At 37.1% G+C, this 19,460-nt stretch overlaps 1 protein-coding gene across 2 annotated transcripts; it reads left to right on the top strand.

The window, feature by feature from the left end:
* The first annotated feature begins 6,419 nt into the window (after nucleotides 1-6,419).
* LOC121981496 (probable disease resistance protein At1g61190) lies at nucleotides 6,420-16,355 on the top strand. Of its 2 annotated transcripts, none has more exons than XM_042534054.1 (3): nucleotides 6,420-6,868; nucleotides 13,444-15,946; nucleotides 16,092-16,355. In XM_042534054.1, the coding sequence occupies exons 1-3, from the start codon at nucleotides 6,595-6,597 to the stop codon at nucleotides 16,096-16,098; spliced, it is 2,784 nt and encodes a 927-aa protein (XP_042389988.1). In that variant the 5' UTR covers nucleotides 6,420-6,594; the 3' UTR covers nucleotides 16,099-16,355. The 2 variants fall into 2 exon arrangements, with proteins under 2 accessions (XP_042389988.1, XP_042389989.1); XM_042534055.1 differs by having other exon boundaries at nucleotides 6,730-6,868; nucleotides 13,481-15,946; nucleotides 16,092-16,354.
* The last annotated feature ends 3,105 nt before the right edge of the window (nucleotides 16,356-19,460 follow it).

Below are 19,460 nucleotides of genomic sequence, written 5' to 3'. Positions count from 1 at the left end.
TAATATATCCCCTTAACATATTACAATACTCAATAAATACTTAAATTAATTTTATTTTTTTTAAAACCAAACACTATAACCTAATTGGGAAACCTGAACTCTAGAGGTAAAATCTAAAAAATAATAGCTTTGATACAATAACCCAAAACTTAACCCTAGAGATAAAATCTAAAAAAAATAGCTTTGATACTATAACTCAAAGCTTGAATCCTAGAGGTAAAATCTAAAAAAAATAACTTTGATACTATAACCCAAAGCCTGAACCCTAAATAGCTTTGATACTATAACCCAAAGCCTGAACCCTAGAGGTAAAATCTAAAAAAAAAACAGCTTTGATACTATAACCCAAAGCCTGAACCCTAGAAATAAAATTTTTAAAAAATATTTTAATTATTTTTTTTAATTCAAAAATTAAAAAAAAAATAAAATCAGTGATATCCTGTGCGTGTACAATCGCACACTGTACGGACGTACAAGATATCAAATTCGTGTATATATATATATATATATATATATATGTATATATATATATATATATATATATATATGTATATATATATATATATATGGCTTAGTAAAATGTTGAAAATAAATTCAGTCGAGGAGAGATACTACCGCAATTTTAAGTTTTTTTTTATGAGGTTGGGTGGGCTTTCAAATCATCGCAAGACAACAACTTAAATGCAATTTGACAGTGTATATATATATATATATATATATATATATATATATGGAAAAAGGGTGGGACACTTTAGTCATTTGACTATAGTACACTTTCAGTTAGTGTTCAGGCGAAGGAAGGGGGGCTTTTTGGCTTGAGTTCGCAGTTTTCTTCTTCGCCGCCGCCACCAAGAAGCCGGGGCTCTCTCACGCCAGCGCTGCCACTGCCTCACGCTCACGCACAAGGATGGTTGGTGGCATCGACATTGCTGCCGTAGATAAAGCGGCGCACCTCCTCTTCTCCGTCGCAAGGGCCTCAAACGTGGCCCTTGTCGCGAACGCCGCCGCCATAGATGCCTTCGGCGTCACTCGCCACCGCCGCCGCCTGAGCTCACCAGCACGTCGATAACCTACTCCTCGTCGCTTGCTCAACTGCCTCTGCTGTCGGCCACCCCTTTCTTTCTTCATCTCCACAGCGACGTCTTCACACCATCTCCCTCGGCGCCTCCTCCGACCTTCTCCGCGTCGACGCCGCACCGAAGCATCGCTGCCATTTGACCCACGCCAGTGCACACCTCTGTCGCCTCGCCGCCTCCTCATCCAAAGAGGTTGCCGCCGAGCCGCCCCTCTTCTACCTGTCCATGCGTCGCATCCTCGCCCGCCGGCAGTCGCCAAGCACCTCAGACATGCACGGCAGTCGCCAAGCACCTCAGCCATGCATGTCGATGCCTCCTTCGACTCCGCACGCCACTGTTGTTGCACTGCCACCTCCGTCGGACATCGCCTACGTTTCTGTATTCGTCGTTGGTATGGCTGACCATGCCAACGCAAGATCAGCCCCGGGCTACATCTGGTTCCCATCATCATAACCGGCCACCGAGCCGCAACTGTCTACCATTGTTGTAGACGGCCTCCAATCCTCACCGTCATACATTTCTGACACTGATCTAATATCCGATCCATTTTGTCGTGTGTTTTCGGCACTGATATGGCCTTCGGACCGCTACTGTGTTCCGACCATCAAGCCACTATTTCATTCCCTTTGAGTCATCATTGTGTTCCAGCCTTTGAGCTACCGTCGTGTTCCAGCCTACGTGCCGCTATCATTTCTCCGCCTACGTGTCGATATCTTATCCTCACCTGCGTGCCGATATCTTATCCCGGCATGTCCCGATCTATGTGTTGCTACTAGGTCCTGATCTATATGTCATCTTCCGGATTTAGGTCATCCTCACCTATGTGCCGTTAGATCCAGTTTTGCATCCTGCTCAGAGTCATCTACTCTTCTGGGTCGCAACAACTCCAGTAGCATCCCGACCAGCTCACTGATCTACCCGAGGGCATCCCCCGGGCCAGGGTAGGTCCCCCATTCTTATTTTATGCGCATTTCATTATTATATGTGTCGTGTTAATCCGTTACATTCGTTGGATCTACCTTGAGCATCGGATACCAGGTCAGGGGGGGGGGTAGGGGGGGGGGGCGTCGGTGGCGGCATCGACGGTCACCCCCCTTACCGGCCGTGGAATCCCTAGTATTATGGGGTTCCATTGGTGGAGATGGAGGATACCGTCCCTTGTTCCATGTAAAAATCGCCCCTCTATTTTTAAATTCTTGGATCCGCCACTGACTGGTCCCCGTCTACTTGTTGCTACTAGGTCCCGATCTATATGTCATCTTCCGGATTCAGGTCGTCTTCACCTATGTGCCGTCAGATCTAGTTTTGCATCCTGCTCAGAGTCATCTATTTTTCTGGGCCGCGACAACTCCAGTAGTGTCCCGACCAGCTCATCGATCTACCCGAGGGCATCCCCCGGGCCAGGGTAGGTCCCCCATTCTTATTTTATGCGCATTTCATTATTATATGTGTCGTGTTAATCTGTTACTTATATATTCGTTGGATCTACCTCAAGCATCATGGTACCAGAGACTGGGGTCAGGGCGGATCCAGTGTGGGGGGCGGCATCGGCGGTCGCCCCCCTTACCGGCCGTGGAACCCCTAGTATTCTGGAATTCCATTGGTGGAGATGGAGGATACCGTCCCTTGTTCCGTGTAAAAATCGCCCCTCCATTTTTAAATTCTTGGATCCGCCACTGCCGACGATCCAGTCGCTGTCTGCGGATAGCATTGACTAATATATATATATATAGCATTGACTAATATATATATATATATAACATCTAGTTTTGTATCATGCTAAGAGTCATCTACTCTTTTGGGTCGCGACAACTCGAGTAGCGTCCCAACCAACTCACCGATCTACCCGAGAGTGTCATCCTGGGCCAGGGTACGTCCTCCATTCTTATTTTATGTGCATTTCATTATTATATCTGTTGTGTTAGTCTATTACTTATATATTCATTAGATCTACCTCAAACATCAAGGTACTAGAGACTAGGGCGATCCGTCGCTGGCGGCATCGACGGTCGCCCCCCTTACCGGCCGTGGAATCCCTAGTATTATGGGGTTCCATTGGTGGAGATGGAGGATACCGTCCCTTGTTCCATGTAAAAATCGCCCCTCTATTTTTAAATTCTTGGATCCGCCACTGACTGGTCCCCGTCTACTTGTTGCTACTAGGTCCCGATCTATATGTCATCTTCCGGATTCAGGTCGTCTTCACCTATGTGCCGTCAGATCTAGTTTTGCATCCTGCTCAGAGTCATCTATTTTTCTGGGCCGCGACAACTCCAGTAGTGTCCCGACCAGCTCATCGATCTACCCGAGGGCATCCCCCGGGCCAGGGTAGGTCCCCCATTCTTATTTTATGCGCATTTCATTATTATATGTGTCGTGTTAATCTGTTACTTATATATTCGTTGGATCTACCTCAAGCATCATGGTACCAGAGACTGGGGTCAGGGCGGATCCAGTGTGGGGGGCGGCATCGGCGGTCGCCCCCCTTACCGGCCGTGGAACCCCTAGTATTCTGGAATTCCATTGGTGGAGATGGAGGATACCGTCCCTTGTTCCGTGTAAAAATCGCCCCTCCATTTTTAAATTCTTGGATCCGCCACTGCCGGCGATCCAGTCGCTGTCTGCGGATAGCATTGACTTATATATATATATATATATATATATATATATATATATATATATATATAACATCTAGTTTTGTATCATGCTAAGAGTCATCTACTCTTTTGGGTCGCGACAACTCGAGTAGCGTCTCAACCAACTCACCGATCTACCCGAGAGTGTCATCCTGGGCCAGGGTACGTCCTCCATTCTTATTTTATGTGCATTTCATTATTATATCTGTTGTGTTAGTCTATTACTTATATATTCATTAGATCTACCTCAAACATCAAGGTACTAGAGACTAGGGCGATCCGGTCGCTGGCTGCATATAATATTGACCAAAGGATTTTTGACGACTTGATCAAATCGTGATATCCTAGAGGGGAGTATGTTGAGATGACTTCTATGTTGATCAAGTCGTCAAAAGTCCTCTGGTCAATGCTATCTGCAGCCAGCGACTGGATCGTCCCAGTCTCTAGTACCCCGATACTCGAAGTAGATCCAACGAATATATAAGGGTCATATAATTAATTAATTATTATATATATATATAATTATATATATATATATATATATAATATGTAATTAATTAATTAGACTAAGGGTCATATAATGGAAGTGATTGTCATATATAAAGCCATAATATAAAGCAATAATACAAAGCAAAGACAATTGTTCTTTTTCCTTTTGCTAGTTGTAAAGTGGTGCATTCACATCATTGAAAGCATCAAACTAAGTGTTTGATCCATTAAACACTCATCTTTGGACTAATAATATTGTCTAAATTCACATGAGCTTCATATTTGCTAGTTTTTATAAACGAGCCAATCTTTTGATTTTTTTTTTTCCCTTCATCTTGGTTTTGCTTGCCTTACTTGCTCTGCAAAAACACAAATCTCTTGTTGCTAGCTGTTGTAAGCTAGCTTCTCGGCGTCCATGGCGTTCGCCATAATAAATCTCAACGTAGACGTCAACAGTTGCCTGAGCGGGCTGTGGGCATCACTGCGACTGGTCAGGCCAAAATCTGGCATCCAGAAATTGGAAAAGGAAATGGCAAGATTGAGAAGCAAAAGAGGCGATATCAAGAACAAGATCGGCGAGGCGGAGCGCGAGGGGAAAATTCCGACTGACGAAGTGAGCCAGTGGCTAGGGAGGTGGAGGAATTGGAAGGCCAAGTGGCTGATATCAACCAGGATTTCCAAAGCATGAGTGAGGATTCTCCCCTACATTTTTCCATTCTCACGAATCCTCACTGTCATGACGGACACCGACGGCGGCGCCGCAGACCCTGAGTCTGCTCAGGCGGTCGAGGCCAAGATGGTGGCTAACCCTCCCACTGGGACGGACGCACCCTTAGCTGTCCCCGTCGAGCAGCAGAAGTGGCCTGGTTGGCCGGAGGACAACGTCTTCCGCCTCATCGTGCCCGTGACCAGGTGGGGAGCATCATAGGAAAAAAGGGTGAGTTTATTAAGAAAATTTGCGACGAGACTCGCGCCAAGGTCCGTATTCTCGAAGGGGCTGTCGGCACTCCCGAACGCATCGTGAGTCCCATCTCTTATGGTTCTTCTAGGTAAATTTCACCTCAATCTCTCACAATGAGATGGTGGGACCCACTACTTAAATGTGGATCTCACCATTTCATTGTGAGAGGTTATGACAATACCTGTACAGGTAGAATCGAATTAACCGTTCTTCTAGGGTTTTATCTTAAACGCACGCGCACAAATTAGTACGGGATGCTACGTTTATGTGCACCAAACCGAAAAAACTGGTTCTGGGAAGAGATTTAGGGTTTTAGTTCAAAAATTATTCGGGCGAGGATGCAAATCTCTATACGTCCGGTATCAGTCGTGTCGCTTTGATTTTAAAACTTCAATAGTTCCTTTCACCTTCGGAAACTGGACAAATGAGTCATCTTTGTTACTATATTGTTCTTTTTAGTTGATTCAATTATTTATTTTTCTTTTTGCCTAGCCATTTTCTTGTTTCTTTGTTCATTTGTCATCTTCGATGTATAGCTTTCCCCTCATCTAAACCACTTTGTCTTCTGGATTACCTTAAGATGCGTTAAAGCCAACTGGACTTGAGAAGACGTGTAAATGTGGTTGGGTGATGCTTTACATAGATTTTTCTTTTCCTTGGCACATATATAATTGCTTCGAAGAGTGTGTTTTCATGCTTAATTTCCTTGGTGTTCCATTGCAATTATAGTCTGAGTTGGTGCCATATTGCGAAAGTCATTTGGTACCTTACTTGATGCTTTCCTTTTATATAGTTAGCATTTATATACTTATGATTGTCACATAAGTTTGACTTCTAATCGTCATGTGTACTTGACTTTTGAATGTCACGTATATTTGATTTTTGATAGTCATATAAGTTTGACTTCTGACCTCATCTTCTCATTGACCCCACGATCATGCACCGTATCAATTACCATAACTTTACCTTCATAGATCAAACTGGACAAAGAGGAACCAACTAAGTTGATTGGTGATTGAGTGAGAATAAATTGAATCATCTCCTATTACAGTCCACAGCTCCTCTTTATGAATCAAACAATGAAATGAAACTACTTTTTCTTTGCAAAAATAATAATAATAAAAAAGAAGTTTCATATAAATTATTTTTTAAATTCTCTTTACAAACAAACAAACCATTGGATAAATATACAAATGCAACCAACTATTGCTGCCGACGTAACATTATTCAAAGTAGCAGTTGAGAGTTGTCTTTCATCTTTACGCCCACAAACAAACATAATGGACAGTAGTCTTCTCTGCCCGATATTAATTATTATTTCTTGCTCCTTGCAAGAAATAAATCTCTTGTTATTGTTATATTATATACATCTCCCTCTCTGCTTAACTCTTATCCATATTGTTATTTGGCAAGTTAGAACTTCTCCTCATCCATGGCGTTCATCAAACTAAATCTCAACGTAGACGCCAACAGTTGCCTGAGCGGGCTGTGGGCATCACTGCAATTGGGCAGGCCAAAATCTGGCATCAAGAAATTGGAAAAGGAAATGGCAAGATTGAAAGGCAAACGGGACGACATCAAGAACCAGATCGGCGAGGCGGAGCGTGAGGGGAAGATTTCGACTAACGAAGTGGACCAGTGGCTACGGGAGGTGGAGGAATTGGAAGGCCAAGTGGCTGATATCAACCAGGATTTCCAAAGCATGAGTGAGTATTCTCCCATACCTTTTTAATTCATACAAGCAAAAACAGATCAAATCAAGGATGTAATAATTTGTCTTATAAATATGCTATAAATTATACCACCTATACCTTAATCAGTGATTTTACAATGTTTTTAATTATTTGCCGAACACTTTTCTTCATTATATATCTTCCCAGATTTTCACATGGTATCAGAGCCTTGTTTTTCATCTTCACCCTGCCTCACCTAAACACCACCACCCCTTGATTTCCTTCTCTTCTTCTTTTCCTTTAAGCTGCTCCTCCTTGTTCTATTCGATAAGCTTGTGCCCTCTTCAGAAGCCATTCCTTCTTTGCAGCTCGATCTTCATGTCTATACTTCAAAACCAATTTAAAGATTTATCGTGAGGTTCCTGTCCAAAATCTGCGTACGTAAACTGGTTCAGAGCCGGAAGAACCTTCAGCTGCTACTCTAGTATCCTTTGCTGTCTCTGGATACAACCGAGGTCGCCTCTCGGCTTTGCAGTAGAAAACGGCGACATCAGCACCGTTCTCCTTTCCACGTGCGTGACAGCTGCGCCTGTAGCCGCTGCACCTCTACCTGCACACAACAGCGCGATCGCCGCTCGTCCGTCACCTTTGTCTCTCCCCAGCTGGCTATTGCTATTGAATAAGTGTGAATGGAGAAGAGTTGGAAGAGAAGAAGTTTTATTTTGAATGAGACTTTAGTTCTACAAGTGTCTTTCTTTCTGCATACCTGCTGTTCTGGTCTGTCGCTCTGCTGCTTTGGTCTGCCACTCTGGTCTTCTGCACTGCAGCGCTGGTCTGCTGCTCTGCCCTTCCGCTCTGCAGATCTGTTTGCTGCTCTGGTTTGCAGACCTGCCCTACCACTTTGGCTGCTGCTCTGCAGACCTGTCTTGGTCTTCCGCTCTGGTCTGCTGCTCTGCAGACTCAGTCTTCCGCTCTGCAAACCTGGTCTTCAGCTCTGCACATTACAGAAACCAGCCTCTGCTGGCAGCCTAAGATTATCCGTTCAGGTCATTTTGACTGTAAGTTGAATTTAATTCCGTATAGTTTAAATTCAACTAATACCCATAAATTTCCGACAATAAATTATTATTGTCTAACAATTGCTTTGTCTGATCAGCCGTCGAAGCTAGCTAAGGCCATCGGATCTTGGTTCGTTAATTGCCCATGCTTTCCTTTTCTCACGCTATTTGTTTTTCCCCTTGACTTTTTCTCTTCTCTATTCATATTCCTGCCATGGTTTGTTAATCGTCGCTTGTCTATTCCTATTCCTATTCCTGACAAATTTTATCAATTCCACCTGAATTTTTTCCCCTTGACTTTTTCCTGACCACCGTATCTCCTTTTGCTATGTTTTTACTGAAGGAAGAGTTCCTCTTTTTCAATTCCATCTCAAAAATAATCTCTTTCATTATTCACACTCATTTTCACATTTTTTTATATTTATTTTACTATGTCAAATAATCACATCATGATCAAAGATAAAGTTAGAATAATATCAAATCTATCATATCATTGGATATATTGAAAATCAATACTCCAGAAGATTTGATTAGTCATATACTCGGATCAAATGTTAAATTTATCTCAGAATCAGACATATTAGTATTCAATATTGTAAACGATTTGACTCAAATTTCATTGGTGATTCTATAGCTTCAAGACAACTAACTGCTTTATAAGTCCATCCTAAAGTCCTCCCATCTATGCCTATTCATGGTAAACCCCAAAGTGTTCATTTACTGAATGATACATTGACACTGAAACAACTCAGCATGTCACATCAGATTATAATATCTTTAGAGATGCAATGTCATATTATGGCTTAGATAAGGTTCAAGTAGATAATGATTTAGGTTTACAAATTGCTAATCTTAAAAACACATATATTCACTTATTCAATCGTACTTTTCACATGTGCAATGTCTTTCATATTCCGTCTATTATTAAAAATTTACTCTTTACAAGTCAATTTTGTCTTAATAACAATATCATTTTTAAGTTTTAGTATAATCATTATCTTATAAAAGATAGAGGAACGAATATTATTATATTTTATAGGAAAATAAAAAATGACGTTATCTTCAAAGTTCTTTAATCAAAGCTTTTGTTGGTGAACGCATAAATAAACCAGTTTAGCATGCTCGACTTGGTCATCCTTTTCTTCATATTGTTCAATCAATCATCAATACGTATAATTTACCTACTTCCTTACTTTCTCTCCATCTCATTCATGTAGGGTCTGCATGGAATTTAAAAGTCATAAGTTACCTTTCTTCTCATTCGATGATGTTTTTAATTTTCCATTTGAAATAATTCATTCTGATGTTTGGGCATCCGCACCTATTTTATCTAACCAAGATTTCTGACAATTTATCAAAGGGCATATGTAGATTTCTAAATTTATTAAAAGGTGCATGCTACTATGATATTTACCAAAGAACGCATATTTTTGAATGCATTTTTCATTTTATCCTTCTGGCAAATCTAACTTTTTTCTTTTCTCTATCGTTTCTCACTCTCTCTTATATTTCCTCTCTCCTATGCATGCAACAAATCTTTTTTTTCTCTCCTCTCTTCTCTTTCCTCTATTTTTTTTGCACGTGTGCATGCATAACATAGGCATGATATACAAATCATATCAGGCTCACGATGTTTAGAGTTTAGTTGATTTTTTTGATAATATTTTAATACATTTGGAGAAGTCGAAATAATCAATAAATAGCATATTTAAACTCTTTACAACCCCATAAATCGACAGAAATTGATCGATTATTTATTTTGGCTTGTAAGGAGGTGTAAAATTGTAATAATAATCAATCGACAAAAATCCTCATGCGTGGGCCTGATATGAATCATATCAGACCCAATGTAGAGGTTTTTCTACTGATTCTTTCTTATTATATTTTAACACCTTATGGAAGTCAAAATAAATAATGGATAGTATATTTGAACTCCTTACAAAATCAAAAATCCACAAGAACTGAAATGAGTGTAATCAGAGCTTTTTAGGCCCATAAGTGGATTTTGGTCAAAACTCATTAATGGACCTAGAGAGTTCCGATTGCGTTCATTTCAGTTTCTATGAATTTCTAATGCTGCAAAGAGTTCAAATATGATATCTATTATTTATTTTAACTTCTAATATATGTTAAAATATAATAAAAAAATAGGAAAAATCCTCATATGATATAATTCATATCAGGCCCATGTTGAGCCTGATATAATTTCATATCAGACCCAACGTGGCCCTAATAAATTTTAAAAGTGGTAATCCAAGAAAACCTACAATTAAAGGTTTTAGTTTAGAAGATGACATGCTTATGCATGGATATTGGGCAAAGGAACCAACAGCTGATACCATTCTTTTGTTCTTCAGGATCCTTGCATTGTGTCACAGTGCAATTCCTGAACTAGATGAGAAAATTGGTAGCTTTACTTATGAAGCAGAATCACCAGATGAAGCTGCATTTCTTGTTGCAGCCATAGAATTTAGCTTTGAGTTTTGTAAGAGGACTCAATCTAGTATATTCATTAGGGAGAAATATTCATTTTTTGAATATCTTATTGAGAGGTAACAATTCAGTTTGTATGTTTTAATCCACAAGTTTTCTTTTTTATGAAGATCTTAACGACTTAATATTTTATTCTGACAAAGAAAGTTCAAGATTTTCAATCTGTTGGAATTCAACAACAAAAGGAAGATAATGTCTGTAATTGTGCGTGATGCAAGTGGAAAATTTTTTCTTTTTTGCAAAGGTGCTGATAGGTATATCTAACTTTTATACAAAGGATTTTTTTGTGACTGGAGATATAGTCTGTGTAAATTATGTCTTTAGTCTGATCTGAAATCACATCATATAGGTGGTAAATACGAATTGAATTGTTATTGATATTTGATTTTTTTTTTAAAAAATATTTTTATTGAGCATCATCATATTTTGGCTTCTAAAAGGTCTTAAAATTTAATCAGGAAGAATCGATAAATCTCAATGCATGAGCCTGATATGAATCATATCAGACCCAATATAAGCCTGATATGGAATCATATCAGGCCTAATGTAGGCCTGATATGGAATCATATCAGACTCATGTTGGCTTGATATGATTCATATCAAGCCCAATGTATGCGGATTTTTGTTAATTCCTTCTTATTATATTTTAATACATTCTAAAGTTAAAATAAATAATGGATAGTATATTTGAACTCCTTGCAACATCAGAAATCTGCAATAACTGAAATAAGAGCAATCAGAACTCTATAGGTCCATTAGTGGATTTTGGTCAAAATTCACTGATGGACCTAGAGAACTCTGATTGTGCTCATTTCAGTTCTTATAGATTTCTGATGTTGCAAAGAGTTCAAACATCCATCTATTATTTATTTTGACTTTTGTTAAAATATAATAAAATATAATCGGCAAAAAAACTTTCACGTTGAGTCTGATATGATTCATATCAGGCCCACGCATGACGATTTAGGTTATTATGGTGTTAAGGGGATTAATGGAATTATGATATTGAAGGGTTATTTCAATTTAATTAATTAAATTAAATAATCTAACTAATCTAATTAACCTAATTCACTAAACTACCCTAATTAATATAAGTTTCTAATTAATTCAATTTAATTAATCTTAATAATCTAACTAATCTAATTTAACTCATTAATTTGAAATTAATCTAATTAATTTAATTATTCAAATTAGGCTAACTAATCTAATTAATTCAATTTATTTAATCTAATTAATCGAATTAGACTAACTAATCTAATCCATATAATTACCTTAAATAACCTAATTAATTTAATATAATTAATCTAATTAACCGACTTAACATAACTAATCTAATTAACCTAATCAATCTAACTATTTTTATTAATCTAATTCAATTATTCTAATTAACCAAATTAAACTTAGCATTTAGCCTATCTAATTAAATGAATTAACCTAACTAATCTAATTAATTGAAGTAAACTAACTAATTTAAATAATCTAATTAATTCTATTTAATTAATCTAATTATTATATTATTTTAATTAAATTAATTAGTTGGCTTAGATCAGTTAAATTAAATTAATTAGATTAGTTAAATTGAACCCTAATATATACTATATACCTATATACTTTATTTTATATCATGCCTATCTTGTGCTTCATATCATGCTCAACATAGAGGTTTTTATTGATTTTTTTCTTATTATATTTTAACTCATCCGAGTAGCCAAAATAAATAATGGATAGTATATTTGAACTACTTACAATCTTAAAAATCCATAAGAACTGAATAGTTGTAATTGGAGCTCTCAAAGTTCATTAGTGGGTTTTGACCGAAATCCACTGATGGACATAGAGAACTTTGATTGCATGTGTTTCAGTTCATGTACATTTTGATATTGCAAGAAGTTCAAATATACTATCTATTATTTATTTTGACTTCTAGAAGATTTTAAGATATAATAAGAAATAATCGGTAAAAATCCTCTTATGTTGGGTTTGAAATGAATCATATCAAGCCTACGTTAAGCCTGATATGATTGATATTAGGCTCACGCATGAGAATTTTTGTCGATTCTTCTTGATTAAATTTTAAGACCTACCAGAAGCCAAAATATGATGCTGCTCAATAAAAATATTTTTTTTAAAAAAAAAACCAATATCAGTAACAATTTAATTCATATTTACCACCTACATCAGTGATTTCAGATATGACTAAAAACATAATTCACACAAACTACAATTCTAGTCACAAAAAAAAATCCTTTGTATAAAAGTTTCGATTGCGCCCATTTCAATTCTAGTGGATTTATGATGTTGCAAAGAGTTAAATATACTATCCATTATTTATTTTAACTTCTATACGATGTTAAAATATAATAAGAAAGAATTAGTAAAAAAACCTCCATATTGAGCTTGATATGAATCATATCAGCACATGCATGAGAATTTTTGTCAATTCTTCATTATTACAATTTTACACCTCCTTGGAAGCCAAAATAAATAATCGATCAGTTCTATCGATTTCTACTGGTTGTAAAGAGTTCAAATATGATATTTATTGATGATTTCGACTTTTCAAAATGTATTAAAATATTATCAAAAAATTAACTAAATTCTAAACGTCGTGGGTGTGATATGATTTGTATACCAGATCTATGTTACGTTATACATGCACACATGTAAAAAAAAAAGAAAAAAGAATAAAAGAGGGGAAAAATAAGATTGATTACATGCATAAGAGAGAGACAATAGAGAAGATAGTGAAAAATGACAGAGAAAAAAAAAAATCAGATTTATCATATGAGTAAAATATAAAATATATTTAAAAATACAAGTTCTTTGATCAATACTAAAATAACATACATTTTTGATAAATTTAAAAATTTATATATGTCTTTTAATAAATATTACCACAATATTTCTAATATTATATTATCTTTATTGAAATATTAAGTCTTGATAAAATCCAGACATATTGAACAATTCTCTTTTACAAGCTACTGCTGCTGTTCTTTCTCTAAGAAAGAGAGAGAATATAAGTTGTTGTTTCCGTCTCCTGCTTTGTTTCGTTAGGTTGCTTCAATTGCAATTGCTTTAATCAAACTGGCAGCACGTCGAGTCAAACACAACTAGCAGGAGATCAGATCCTTATCAGAGAGTCATCAAACTGCTGCTCCATCATCCGAAAAGTGGCGAAGAAGCTCGGCGAGGCTAATGAATTGATGAGCCGAGCTGGCGCACTGGATCCGATTGCCACAGTTGCGCTTCCAGAACCCACCGTGATGCTTTCCATGTCACACCGACCGCCTGTTGGGATCGAGTCGTATGTGAAGGAGACTGTGGGCTACATCGATGGTGGAAAAGACATCATAGGCATCTACGGAATGGGTGGTGTCGGCAAGACCACCATGTTGAAGAGCATCCAGAGATACTATTCTAATCATAGATTATTTGATCTTGTCATTTGGGTTGTGGCCTCCAAAGACTGCCAATTGAAAAAGCTTCAAATGGATATCGCTAAGAGTCTAGAACTGAACACACTGCAGAAGAGTGACGACGAACCAACTTGTGGTGACAAGCTGTTTAAGTACTTGAAGAACCGGAACTGTTTGTTGCTTCTGGATGACATTTGGGAACATCTGGATCTTCAACTGTTGGGGATGGCACACTCAGCTACTAAGCAAGGCCAGCAGCAGCAGCAACAGGGGCAGCAACAGCAGCAGCCGCGCAAAGCCGTCGTGTTCACAACCCGCAGTGAGACATTGTGTGGGCGAATGAAAGCAGAAAAGAAGATCAAAGTCAAATGCCTGGATCCAAATCAAGCATGGCAACTCTTTAAGGAGAATAGCGACGAGGATGTTCTCAGCTCAGATAGAGGAATCAATTCCTGTGCTCAAGACCTTGCTAAAGAATGTGCAGGTCTTCCGCTCGCTCTTATCACCGTCGCCCGGGCCATGTCAGGGAAAAAGTCTTGGGAAGTTTGGAAGGAGGCTCTCCATCAAATAAGGGATGAACATGAATGGACAACCGTATGTCTTCCTGAAGATTCAATTGTAATGTATAAAGCCTTCAAGCTGAGCTACGACAGTTTAGAAAATGACTCGATAAAAGAATGCCTTTTGTGTTGCGCTTTGTGGCCTGAGGATTATGAGATCCACAAATTTAAGGAGTTGATACCATGTTGGATAGGTTGTGGCATAATCTGTGAATTTAATGTAATCAATGAAGCTTTTGCCAAAGGATGCTCCTATTTGGAAACTCTCATGGCTGCATCCTTGCTAGAGCGCTCCTCTAGACCACATAATTATTACGAGGCTGATCATGTGAAGATGCATGATATCATCCGAGACATGGCGCTATTGATGGTCTCTGAGTTAAAGGGGAACGAAAGGAAATGGATTGTAAAAGCAGGAATTGGTTTGCATAATTTGCCTAGACAAGAGGAATGGCAGGAGGCAGAGCGAGCATCATTCATGAAGAATCGCATTCTATCTTTACCAGAGTACAAAGCTTCAACTTTTTCAGAACTTTCCATATTGATTCTCCAATACAATCACCTGACAACGATTCCTCCGAGTTTGTCCGCAAGCATGCCTCATTTAACATACTTGGATCTCTCCAACTGTGATATAAAGGAGCTTCCAACGGAGATTGGTAGCTTAACTGAACTTCAATATTTAAACCTGTCCTATACTGATATTAGAAGTCTGCCGCTCGAGTTTGGTTGCCTCGGCAAATTGAAGTACTTGCTTCTAAGGGATACATATTTTAAGACGGTACCCAATGGGGTAATTTCCAATTTACCAATGCTCAAGTGGTTGGACATAACACAACAGTTTCCTGTGTGTGAGCAATGGTGGGATGAGTTGGTACGTTTCAAAGGACGCCACCAATTAAGTCTGGGAATTGCCATTTATGCAGCTAACCTCGAAAGTCTGAACGTGTTACCAAATGTTTCCGTATGGAACCTCACTATGAGCGGATTAAGTTCAGAATTCCAGATGTTACAATGGAGTCACAGATTAAGTGACAACCTCGAGTGTCTAACTATTGCAAATGTCCGGGGAGACAAATTAATGATGAATGCAAGCGTGGACTGTGAATCGAGTTTCAGATGTTTGAAGACTCTCATTTTTGATAGAATAGAAGAACTTGAAAAAAGTTGGTTGAATGGTATTGGGTTCGACAACCTCCGCGACCTATACATCAATTGTTGTTACAAGTTGAAAAATGTTTCTTGGGTTCTCCAGCTCCCATGCCTTAATCTTCTAGACATATCAGATTGTTGGGAAATGGAGGAACTAATAAGTAATATTGAGAACTCCAATTCTAATTTTGGCATCAAGATGCTGACTTTGTGTCACATGAAAAAGCTGCATCGCATTGCACACCAACCGCTCTGTTTTTCCTACTTGGAATATATGCGTGTGCACGATTGCCCAAGGCTCCAAAAATTACCATTTGGGGTTGAAATATTGAAAAGCAGATTAAAAGAGATTGAAGGTGATCGAACTTGGTGGGACAACTTGGATTGGGATGATGAGAGCACTAAAGATTCCCTCACCCCTTATTTTAGGTAATACCCATTTCTGATATGTATTTTCGTATCAAATTATTTATTATCTACTCTGTCAATGGGAAAGAAATGAACATTCGAAAATGATTTAGCATTTTTATGCAATAGGTAGAATTGTATAATCTTACTGTTTGTATCTGTACAGGGATTGATTTCACAAGCTCAATGATTGTGTGACTTTAAAGACAAAACTTGAATCTCTCGGCTCGGATTGATGATCAATTTCAAGAAGAAGCTTGGGCTTTTGGGGCATGGAGATGTTCGCTATTTTGTCTCCTCCAATAACAGTCATGCTATTTTTTGCTTTCATAATATTTTTGTCTGATTATTCTTACTTTTGTATGAATAAATTTATTTTCTTCTGTTGATTTTAACTATGGGATAAACACATACGAAGTCTCCTTTATTAGAGATGACACATATAATTGATTTTAATGCAGTTTTATTTCGTATAATATACAAAATTTACACAGTTTAAGTAAGATACTATATAATTTATTTTCACCTATGAGGAAAAAAAATCTTTAATTATCGAGTTCGGATCCTCTATTCCGAAATCATATATCTCCTCTGTTTTGCTCATCGATTAGACAGACCAAATCATATCTCAAAAATGTTGCACACATCTCAAGGATGTCATGACCGTTTGATCGATAAAGGGATACAAGGACATATGATTTCATGATCGTCTGACCATATGATGTCATGACCATCAAAATCACAAGTTAAGAAGTAACGTAGATCTTTTGTCAACTGCATCAAAATAATTAGTTGAACTCGAACTCAATTTCAATCTACTCCTTTAATGCACAACAATCTAATTTAAAAAAATTATTGAAAATTTCATAAATCTTAAGAAAACCATGAAGTTTTATAGGGACAGTTAATCAACTAGAATTTATTGTGGGAAAAACTTATGAAAGAAATGCATCATATTTTTTAAAAAAATGATACTAAATTGAAATTTCTTTAAAAACTTAGTAGTTAGTATCTATAAGGTGTATTTCCCTTTTTTTTTTTTTTTTTTGACAAGTATGTTAATCATAAAAACATATAATTTTTGCAATATGGTAACACAAATCAAACATTTTCAAAATTTTAGATTGAAATCTATATGTATACTTAAAACTGCTATATAAGAATAAATCAGCATATAACAAATATGTTATAAATGTTCTATTCAAGTAAAAATTGTAGCATACAATTTTTCTGTAATAGGATTTGTTACCTTATTAGTGGTCTCATCTGAGTCACTAATTTGACTTGAGGCAGAGTTGTAATCTTACATAGACTCGAACTTTGATGCCTCCTCGATTGCCACCAAAGCCAACAAGATGACTTATTAGAATCCGACTCAGATTTTGAAAAAGACTTGTCCCACGTTACGTTTAGAGTTTTTCTTTTTCTTTTTCTTCTTCTTGTTCTTGTCAGGGTCTTTTCCCTTTAGAAGTGGATATCCCGATTTGAAATGTCCCTTCTTATTACATTCGAAGAATATTGGTCATTTGTAAGATCCTTCTTCGACATGTCCTTTATGAACATCCAAGAAAATTTCTTCCTTCGGATCATTCTTTTGACTAAATGAGCAACTTTTGAAAATAGATCATCTTCATCAGTTGAGGGTCCGGACTCGTATTCAAACTCAGTTTCTTCCTTAGGTTTGGGTCTTGACTTGGTTTTACATGCAATCAAAGTCATATTCTTCTCTTTCCGATCAAGTTTAGTTTGCTCATGAAATTCAAAATTATAGAAAAAAAACCCATCGAATTTGATAATTGAAAGGTCTTTAGTCACTTTGTAAACATCAATCATAGATGCTCACAAAGTAATCATTAGTTAGTGTGTACTTGATCAAGTATGATTATTGACTTGTTCACCAATAGTTTGGATTTTGTTCAAGATTTTCTTGAACTTATTGTGTAGCTGACTGACTTACCTTCCTTCATTTGAATTATTTGAAGTTGACTTAGAAGCAAGTCTTTCTTTTCTGTTTGTGAGTCAACTAAGCCGTCGTGCAGCTCAATAAGCTTCTTCCAGAGTTGTTAGCATTGTTAAATGGTCCAACCTTGACCAGTTGTTCTTGAATTAGACCACATTGCAATACAGTTGTAGCCCTAGCATTGGGTTGGGCGTTTCTTTTGGTGTTACCGTTTGTCTAGTGATTGAAATCAACTATCTCGATGTTTGGATTTGTAAGTAGCTCGAAGCGTACCTTAATGATTAGTCAATTTTCTATCTCATTCATGAGATAGTACTTCATCCTTCGCTTTCAATAAACAAAGTTATTGCCATCGAAGAGAGGAGGACAGGTTGTATTGAATCCTTCCTGCATAGATATTTCTCCAAGACTTTTATAAATTTTTGGTTAGTTGCACAAAAATAATAATCAAATTGTTTAAGTTGAATTAGGGTTAAGTCAAGGTTATGGTTTATTTAATATGATTGTAATTACAATTTGGATTTTGGTTCGGGCTAGGCTCGAATTAAGATTATTGTAAATTTATTTGAGTTTGATCAAACTCAAAATAAAAAATTTGACCCTAGATCAGATTCAGGTTTGCTTTGGGCTAGTTAAGTAAAAGTTTTCTAAATTAGCTTTTAAGTTGTAAAGAGACAGAGGCCTTCTATATCAGATCAACGACCATTTCCTAAGATAAAACTAATTTAAGAATCTAGAACTTAACTAATTTTAATACAACCCTTTGTTCTAACTGGATTAGAATGAGTTGAGTTAGATTTAGCTAGTTTCGCTTAACTAGATGCATCAAGCAGGATACATCTTATCTAACCTAAACACCTAATCAAGTTTCTCTAATATACTATCAGCTCAACCCGTTCTGATATTAATTTGTAAGATCTAATTGCACACTATAAGGGGTGAATAATATTTAGATAATTTTTAAAATACTAAACAAATTAAAGAATTTGAAGTATACAGCAGAATAAAAGAATCTAACTTAAATACAAATTCGATCAAGTGAAATGTATGTAACTTAATTAGATAACAATCACACAAGATTCAATAATCAAGTACTAAGCTAGAATGATTGTTACAAGCTAGAATGCAGGACTTCTAGAACACTTAGCATAATAAGCATGAGAAAATTGATAATATGTTGAGCGCAAAAAACATGCAAGTATTAATTATATTTTGAGCAAAAAACAGATCATGCACAAACTAATTGAAGTATTAAGCACAGACAACATGCAAGAGTTAATTGAAGTATTGAGCACAATTCTAAGTAAAAATGGACATGCATGAGTACAAAACAATGTGATTCTTATTTTAAATCCTTTCTTTCCAAAAAAAAAAAAAAAAATAGATTCATTATCTTAGCGGCTCCTCTAGTATCGGCCCCACAAATAGAGTGAGGTTCATGCAAATACACAGGTTATAGACACATGATGAGATAAATAGTCGTCAGTTCCTGAGAATCGACCCCTGACCATTACGTCAGAGATATCATACGCCAATCGTCTGCGCTTAAATCCTTCCTTTCCAGAAAGTTCTTGA

The sequence above is a fragment of the Zingiber officinale genome, chromosome 5A, assembly GCF_018446385.1.
Source record: "Zingiber officinale cultivar Zhangliang chromosome 5A, Zo_v1.1, whole genome shotgun sequence".
Taxonomy (NCBI): domain Eukaryota; kingdom Viridiplantae; phylum Streptophyta; class Magnoliopsida; order Zingiberales; family Zingiberaceae; genus Zingiber; species Zingiber officinale.
This window is presented reverse-complemented; position numbering and strand designations above follow the sequence as displayed.